This window comes from Charadrius vociferus, unplaced genomic scaffold (assembly GCF_000708025.1).
Source record: "Charadrius vociferus isolate BGI_N301 unplaced genomic scaffold, ASM70802v2 scaffold259, whole genome shotgun sequence".
Lineage (NCBI taxonomy): Eukaryota > Metazoa > Chordata > Aves > Charadriiformes > Charadriidae > Charadrius > Charadrius vociferus.
The window spans coordinates 5,981,524-5,990,864 of NW_009661368.1; the positions used below are offsets into that span (position 1 = coordinate 5,981,524).

A 9,341-nucleotide genomic window follows, 5' to 3' on the forward strand; every position below is an offset into this window, starting at 1 on the left:
GCAGAGGAGAACCTCCCAACCCCTGGATGGGTCTCGTCTCTCCATCCTGCTTCCACCGTGCCCCCTTCATCAGCCACCCTTGCCCAAATCCTGCCCCAGAGAGGCAACGGAGCTGGTGAGGGGTCTGGAGCACGTGTCTTAAGAGGAGTGGCTGAGGGATCTGGGGGTGTTCAGCCTGGAGAAAATGAGGCTGAGGGGAGACCTTATCACTCTCTACAACTATCTGAAAGGAGGTTGCAGAGAGGTGGGAGTCAACTTGTTCTGTCAAGTAACAGCTACTAGAACAAGAGGAAACAGCTTCAAATTGTGCCAAGGGAAGTTTAGATTGGATATTAGGAAGAATTTCTTCACTGAAAGGGTCATCAGGCATTGGAACGCGTTACCCAGGGCAGTGGTGGAGTCCCCATCCCTGGAGGTATTTAAGGGTCATGTAGATATAGTGCTCAGGGACATGGTTTGGTGGTGGGCTGGCAGTGTTAGGTTAATGATTGGACTAGATGATCTTACAGGTCTTTTCCAATCTAGGAGATTCTGTGATTCTGTGAAATTCAAGGAGGAGGGTAGCTAGTCAGGCTCTCCCCCAGCATTCTGTAACATGTCAAGGACCAAACCTGAGAGGTTTTAACTCGTTTCCTTTACCCACCTCCCTCCACTTACCCCCCATTTGAGATCCACATTTTTGGTGTGATCCTGAGGCACGTTTGCAGGCTGCGGCTCTGACCAGGGCGATGCATCATGCCCCATCCTCCTCTTGGCTGGTGCCTTCACCTCTGTGCGAAGATATTGCTGATCTGAAGGAGAAACCTGAGCTGTGACACAGCCCCGGGCCAAGCTCCGGCCAGACACCCCCTCCCGCCCGCCTCCGAGTGAGCGCTCGGGTATCTCAGATGCTTTACGTAGAGATACTGCAGCATCTTCAAATAATTCATTTCAGCTCCGGTCACAAACATTCCTTCAGTGTGTCAGGCTGCCGGCGAATTTGGGACGGCCCGGTTTTGCCTGGTCTAAATGATTTCTAATCACCCCCTGTCTGGCACTATTTTCGTGCCTTGTATCTGCTAAATGCTTTTTTGCAACCCCGGCCAGCCGCAGCGAGCGCCTGCCCACCGAGCACTTAGGAGCGATGAGTCTGGAAGCATCCAGCCTTCGGGATGGGACTGCAAGAAGAGGAAAGAGGGGAGGATAATCCCCAAATATCATCTTTGAGGGAAGCTGATGGGTGTGAGAGCAGTTAATGAAGGCTGCAGGTTTCCGAGCCTGTGTTTTGGTGTGGAGTGGGTGTACTGGGGGGTTCGTTGCCTGCGCCGGCCCCTGCCGCTGCTCACTCAGCAGCGTGATGGGATGATCCTCTCTGTGCCAGATCCAAGGACACAGTGTGGACTTCTCCCCTGGCAACGACCCGAAGGACCACGGGTGGAGCGAGGGCAGCCCGTGCCAGGCAGGAGGCGGCTGTGATTAATGGAGCTGCACCGGCGTCTTGGATGCTCTGTGCGGTTCCCATTAGAGCAATTGCTGCGAGGGAAGCGTGTCACTGCAGGTCAATATGCTTTGGTCCCTCAGGACATCTCCGGCCACAGATCTCCATGGGGACCACGGGAAACGTGCGGGAGAGGGGGGACAGGGAGGGGTGGCTGAGGTTGGTCGCATCTTCAGGTGGAGGTGAAGTCCCTCTTGCAGGGTGGCCTGGGCTGCTGAGCCATTGCCAGCCGACAGCTCGCTGTCAGGCTACAAACACAGCTCATTTTTAAAACCGCCCTCCCCTGCTCTGCCCGCTGTCTGCACACACAGGAGAGTACACGGAGATGCTGAATGAGATGCTTTGAGTGCACAGCCGGAGCAGCCGGATGCGCAGAGGACGGGAACATCCTTTGGACCGCTGCGTGCAAGACAAAGGTGCAAGAACAAAACAGGAGCTGCATGAAATATAAGGCTGGAAGTGAGGAAATGTCATCCTGCAGATACAGCATCAGCTTCACCTGGGGGATCCTGTCCCTCCAGCTTGGTCCCGCCTGCATTGTAAAATACTCGAGATGTTTAGCAGAGGCTCTCTGCCTCCCTGGTGCTCCCCACGGGATCCAAAAGGAGCCCACAAAGAAGCAGTTTCACGAGCAGCAGAACCGGAGGGGGGAGGGCCCAGTTTCCCATGGATGTGTGTTTTGAAGAGTCATGGGTGGGTTCTCCAACGTCCAACAGACAGCATCACCATCTCCCACAGCGGGGAGATTTCAGGGTTTCTGTCCTCTCTCTGATCACATAATTTCACTTGCAGCAATCCGAAACCCCCCCCCCCGACCTTTAATGAAATAAGATTAAAATCGCCCATAAGCTCTGCAGTTATTAAAGGAGGGAAGAGAGGCAGATGCAGGTACACCAGCTTTCCTCAGAACTTCAGGTTAAATCACAAACCCCTGTCCCTTCGTGTTCCCTTGATTTCCCAGGTGTGCAGGCTGAAAGACTGAAGCAAGCTCACAGTGGAAGGAAACTATGAGTTTAGTTACTTCAAGAGTTTTCCTTCGCATATGGCACCTTGTACGCTGTGACAGAGGCAGAAGCATGGAGAGCACCAGGTCAGCCTGGCAGTTTCCCAACAGAATACTTGCAGTTGTTTGGGTTTTTTTAACCTGAAACATGGCTCAAAAGCAACCCTCTTAATTAAACCCAAAACCTAATCTTCCCTCTAACATTTTTGAAAAGAAAAAAAAAAGTGTGAAAAAAATGAAAAGCAGATTTTTACATTTGGAAGGGGTTTTTTTTTAGTCTCTTTAAATAATGAAAAGATAAAATAATTAGCCCTAAAGCTTTTCAGTGTTTTAGTGATTGGGTTTGGTTGCCTTGCTTACCGAACCTGTAGCTTTTGACATTTCAGCAAGAAAAAAAAAAGAAAACCCACATCAAAAACGAGCAAAGGAGTTTGCAACAAAAATCAAAATAAGTTTTTCCTCCATGCAAGTTTGGAGCTGTTGCATCTCTAAAGCCACAAAGGCCGTAGCTCCCTATGCTGCCCCCCTCCTGCTTGCAGGATCCCTCCCAGACAGCACATTGCACCCCATTTCTGTGCTCTCCCCCAGGGGCTGACCCACCACCGGGGCAGGATGGGCTCATCTCCTCTGAAGATGCCCTGTGATCCAGCACAGCTCCCCAAATGCTGCAACACCCCAACAGAGCAGTAACCCCCTCCACCTCCTGCACCAGCATCTTCTGCCCTACTCCCCAAACCCCCTTTTATCCCCACAGCAGCCTCCCGAGGTGGGGTGGATCCCAGCTCTGGAAGGTCCCTCCCCTCCTAACCCAGGACACTTGGGACCATTTGCAGCCCATTTATTTCAGTTGGCTTCTCCCCCCTCTTCCACCTCCTACAGAAGAATAAGACACAGCCATCCAGCATGCTCCTGTGCTGTTCGTGTCTGTAAGATGTGTCAGAGCTGTTAGCTATTTCAATATGGGCTTTTTCTTTCTGATGACAACCTCCAGTCCCTAAATATTCATGCAGGTTTCAATTCAGTTTTGAAGTTGGTGGGAGGCAGGTGCTTGAATGGGAACAAAGCACCTAATGGGCTTTGTGGGACTGGGCCTCAGCAAGGATGCGGTTATGGTCCTGGGAGGTGCTTCACAAGGAGCAGAGTCAGTCCTGAGCTGGATCCTGAGACCTGGCAAGGCTGGAAGAGGTCCCACACAAATCCAGGTTGGTTTTATTGCTATAAAGCCATATGTTGTAAAGAGTAAAGTGCTCCTTTGGAAAAACTGGAAGGGGGCTGCTGATGGGAAGCTTTCTAACTCAACCCACATCTCTGAGGGGTCACCTCCAAGGATCTCCTGCTGGCCCTAGGAGGGGTTGGGGGGGGAGGTCCTGGAGCAACTTTGTCTTGGGTAATCATAGAATGGGGTAGGTTGGAAGGGACCTTAAAGATCATAGAGTTCCAACCCTCCTGCCCTGGGCAGTGATGCCTCTCACTAGCCCAGGTTGCTCCAAGCCCCGTCCAACCTGGCCTTGAACACCGCCAGGGATGGGGCAGCCACAGCTTCTTGGGGCAACCTGCCCCAGGGGCTCACCACCCGCACAGGGAAAAATTTTCTCCTGATATCTAATCTAAATCTACTGTCTTCCAGTTTGAAGCCATTCCCCCTCATCCTATCACTCCATGCCCTTGTGAAAAGTCCCTCCCCAGCTCTCCTGGAGCCCCTTTAGGGACTGGAAGGGGCTCTAAGGTCTCCCCGGAGCCTTCTCTTCTCCAGGCTGAACACCCCCAACTCTCTCAGCTTGTCTTCACAGCAGCGGTTCTCCAGCCCTTGGATCATTTTTGTGGCCTCCTCTGGCCCTGCTCCAACATGTCCATGTCTTTCCTATGTTGGGGGCTCCAGAGGTGGACTCCAGGTGGGGTCTCACCAGAGCGGAGTAGTGGGACAGAATCACCTCCCTAATGAGGTCTAAGAGCATGGAGGTGACAGCAGTTGGGTCCTGGGGGCTCTGGTCCTTGCAGGTGCAGGAGGAGGCAGAAAACCAAGGAGGTCAGGAAGAAGAACGTGAGTGCTGGGAGACACGAGGAATGACTAAGAGAGCTAAATTTACAGAGTCTGGGAAAAGGAAGGCTCAGGGGCAACGTGGTCACAGGCTAAAAATACCTTCAAGGTAACAATATAAATGAAGAAAGGGAATTACGTGTGGTCTCAAAGGAGGCTAGGGCACGAGCCAGAGCTGGAGGCTAATGAAGGAAGCAGATAGAGGAGAGATGGGGCAGGAGACCTGGTCAGTGGGGAATTTGCCAGTGGAAGGGGCTGAATGGGGCAGGAGCAGGGTGACCGCAAGGTACTGGGGGAAATGGGACGGGCGCCAGTCCCCATGCGGCCAAAAGGCTTATTTTCAGATTTGTGGATGCTCTGAGTGTAAGCCAGTTTAATTCAACAGAATTCACCCTAAATTGGCTTTTTCCTCATTGCTTCTCCCTTGAAGTGCCCAGTCAGGTAGATATTCCTTCCAGTAACTGATTTTCTTTACAGTTAAGCCTACAAAGCACAAATGACTATTTAGACTTCAGCAATTTTAGTCACTCTTAGACAGGAGAAATATAAACTTTCTAGTTGGGAAAGAGCGCATGCGTCTCCCTTCTGGGTTAATTCAGTGCAACTCAGGGAGATTTCTGTTCGTGCGCTCAGCTGCTTCCAGCTGCAGCTCAAGCCGATCTGGTACGGCATGATTTGTCCTGGGTTTTGCTGGAGCCACCTCCAAGGCGGTAGGTGCTGTCTAAGAACAGGACAGAAAGAAGGATGGTGGCACAGAAATTTTGCATCCAGTAAATATGTAATATAAAGTAATTAGCTCTGTCAGCAGCAGGAGGGGGGAAGCCTGGCTTCTTATCAGTGTGTTAGTTGCAAATTCTGATTGAAGCGTTTTAGCGGCTGGGAGGGGTGGTGTCCTCAGGGGCACCTTCTCTGGCATCTGCTAAAGATGAGATCACCCTTCAGGATTCCCTTTGGAGGGGAAAGGAGGAGGCATCAGGAAGGCTCTGTCTCTCTCTAGGTTTCTTGTTTTCATGAAAACTGACACAAATTTAATTAGCCTTGAGGCTGTCGGATTTGGTTGAAACTGGACAATCATCTGGTGTATCTTCATTTTTGGCTGGTTAAATAAATAAATAAATAAATAATATCAGTGGTGATACTGTGTTTGAGAGTGCCAAGAAAGGGCTTTGCTCTTTGCCCGGTGCCCAATTTGGAACCTTTTTGCTCTCGAGGTGGTCTGTTCACAACGGTGTCTTCATCTCTGCTCTTGGTTGCCACAGCCCCAAGGGCTGGAGTGACCCATCCCCTCTGGTGGCAGCAGGAGGCTGCAGACCCCACATTGCCCACAGCAGAAGGCTCAGGCCAAGTCATGGGTGGCTCCAGGAAGGAGATTTCAGATCAGGTAGATAACACTACTGTACCTGCTCTTCACCCTCCTTAGCAACTCCAGATTTTAATGTGCTTGTAATCCCTTCCTTGATCCCACAAACAGAGCACGGGTCTTCAACCTGAGCTTATTCAGCCAATTTCTGTCTCTCACCAAAGCCCTATTATCTTATGGCTCAAATAACAGCGGTGATAAGCAAGCTCCCTTCAGTTTACTTTACCACACACTCATCCAAACACTGCCTTCGCCACCCTATGAGATAGAATCATAGAATAGTTTGGGTTGGAAGGGCCCTTTAAAGGTCATCTAGCCCAATGCCCCTGCAATGGGCAGAGACATCTTCAACTCAATCAGGTTCTTCAGAGCCCCGTCCAACCTGACCTGGAATGTTTCCAGGGATGGGGCATCTACCACATGTCTGGGCAACCCGGGCCAGGGTTTCATTACCCTCCACATAAAAAACTTCTTCCTTATATCTGGTCTATATCTGCCTTCTCTTAGTTTAAAATGATTACCCCTTGTTCTATAGCAACAGACTCTTGTAAAAAGTCTGTCTCTATCTTTTTTTATAAGCCTCCTTTAATTACTGAAAGGTAGCTATAAGTTCTCCCTGGACCTTTCTTTTCTCCAGGCTGAACACCCCCAACTCTCTCAGCCTGTCCTCGCAGCAGAGGGGCTCCAGCCCTCGGATCATCTTCATGGCCTCCTCTGGATCTACTCCAACAGGTCCATGTCCTTCTTATGTTGGGGGTTCCAGAGCTGAAGGCAGCATGGCAGGGGGGGCTCCCCAGAGCGGAGCAGAGGGGCCGAATCCCCTCCCTCGCCCTGCTGGCCACGCTGCTGAGGATGCAGCCTGGGGTGCTGGTGGCTTTCTGGGCTGTGAGTGCACGTTGCCGGCTCATGGTGAGCTCTTCACCCACCAACACCCCCAAGCCCTCCTCAGCAGGGCTGTTCTCAGTCCCTTCACCCCCAGCCTGTGCAGGGATACCGGGGGTTGCCCTGACCCAGGTGCAGGACCCTGCACTTGTTGGTCCTCACGAGGTTCACACAGGCTCACTTCTCATGCCTGTCCAGGTCCCTCTGAATGGCATCCTGTCCCTCAGGTGTGTCAGCCGCACCACCCAGCCTGGTGTCATCTGCAAACTTGCTGAGGATGCACTCAATCTCACTGTCTATGTTGTTGATGAAGATATTAAGCAGTGCTGGTCCCCATAGGGGACCAGTTCTCTGCAGCTGGGCCCAACTCTCCCCATCCCAAATGATGAAGCCTTTGCTGAGCACTGGCTTATGCTCTAGCCAGAAGTATTCATCTCCTTGTCACGCTCATCTTTCTCCTTTGGAAATCTGCAGATTTCTCCATTTATGCACAAGAATTTCTTTCTTACAGCATTTTGTCCTGTGGCCTCAAACCCTAACGCTGGAGAAGTACCACCTCCCAGGTTGAACTCCTGGTATGAACCTACCTCTCTCTTGGGTCAGGGCTTCTGGTTTCAAAACCCAAAGTGGTTTGTCACGTGTTGGAGAGAGTCTCTGTTAGCCAAGCAGTGAAGACACGTGTCTAACCAATGAACATGGGTTCCTGGGGGCTGTTTGCTGCTCAGAGGAGAGGATGGCGTTGTGAGAGGAGCGGGGCACCTGAAGTGGAAGAGGGAGATGGGTGAACACTGGGTGCAGAAAGACCAAGCTCTTCATGCCTTTGCTTTTGGCAGGTTAGTTTTGCTCAGGTGGTGTAGCCTCCTGTACGAGGGGAGATAAAGGCATCTGCTTGAGGCTTTGAAAATGGCTGTGGAAGAAAGCTGTGAGTGACAGACCGCAGGCTGAGGGTAGCACCGTTCATGCAAACCACCAGCTGGGCGGGGACGGACAAAGGGCTCTGGTTCGGTGTTTCATGCAGAAATATATCCCTGGAGTCATTCTACGTATTTCACACCAGTCATTTCTTACTACATCTCAAAAATTGCCAGGAGACAGAGCATGGACTTTCTGTATCTTAACTTAGCTTGATAGCTTTCATCTTACCTCCAGGGTCTAAGCTATCTGCCACGGCGTTCGTGTTTTAAAGCCATCAGTAGTGTTGAAAGTAAAGGACTGACTCAGTAATTCTGTTTGTTTGTGGAGACATAATGTCCTTGGATCAGATAAAAGCACCTTCCCAGTACTGCTTTTATATACCTCATTAATTGGCACAGTGTTAGTGGCTGTGTCTTTCCTTCCACTGCCCGGCCCAAATAACAACACAACCGAATTCATCTTCAAAATTGCCCACTGCGGACTCGGTGGTAGGACGTCGCAGCTTGGTTAGTGCTGAGATTCCAGTTGTTCCCAAGAGACCGCTGCTCCTCTCAGGGTTGCACCTCAGCAGGCACTGTGCAAACGGGATCAAGGGACACCTCCTGGGAACTGGCGGGGTGGCACGCCGGGGAGGGGGGGAAAGCGGGAAGCCATGTGCTCAGCATGATTTGGTGGAGGGACCCCAGACCCGCTCTCCTGCCACCCGAACCAAAGCCATGGTGCTTCTAAACATTCAACCGCAACTTGCAGTGCCAACCCATGAAATGGCACTGGTGAGGCCCCACCTCGAGTGCTGTGCTCAGTTTTGGGCCCCTCACTACAAGACAGACATTGAGGTGCTGGACTGTGTCCAGAGAAGGTCAACGGAGCTGTGAGGGGTCTGGAGCACACATCTGATGAGGAGTGGCTGAGGGACCCGGGGGTGTTCAGCCCGGAGAAAAGGAGCTTAGGGGAGACCTTCTCACTCTCTACAACTCCCTGAAAGGAGGGGGTAGTGAGGGGGGACGGTCTCTTCTTCCAAGGAACAGGTGATAGGACAAGAGGAAACGGCCTCAAGTTGTGCCAGGGGAGGTTTAGATTGTATATTAGGAAAAATTTCTTCGCCCAAAGGGTTGTCAAGCATTTGAACGGGCTGCCCAGGACAGTGGTGGAACCACCTTCACTGGATGTATTTAAAAGACGGGCAGATGTGGTGCTGAGGGACGTGGCTTAGTGGTGGTTTTGGCAGTGTTAGGTTAATGGTTGGACTTGATGATCTTAAAGGTCCCTCCCAACCTAGACCATTCTATGCTTCTATGAAATATTACATGTAAAGAAGGAGTTAGAGATGCCCTAAGAGCCCAAGGTGAAGAGAGGGAAGGGGCAAGGCTCAAGTGGGTCTTCACCCAGAATTTCAGGCCTTTTCCACCTCCCAAGGACTGCTCTGTTTATATAAGGAGACCATTCTTGGTGCCACTTGTTCACGAGGATTTGCCTGTCTTGGAGGTTTTACCTCCCTCCTGAGTGAAGCAACAAGCCCTGACAACCGCTACAACCTCACCGTGTATTCCCTGAGCCCATCCATGGCTTGGGAAGGATGAAATCCCATCCCCTCCCTTGGCCCACTCCTGGTTTTTGATGGTCTCGGAGATACACGATACCCAAAGCTGTGCTGCAGTATGACACC

The 9,341-nt window shown here is 51.4% G+C and overlaps 1 protein-coding gene across 1 annotated transcript in view; it reads left to right on the plus strand.

The window, feature by feature from the left end:
• Positions 1–3,589: 3,589 nt before the first annotated feature.
• KCNQ2 (potassium voltage-gated channel, KQT-like subfamily, member 2) overlaps positions 3,590–9,341 on the plus strand; it is a 77,982-nt gene continuing 72,230 nt past the window's right edge. Inside the window, 1 exon segment of the mRNA XM_009893574.1 lies at positions 3,590–3,702. Coding sequence (XP_009891876.1) covers positions 3,590–3,702 — 113 coding nt within the window.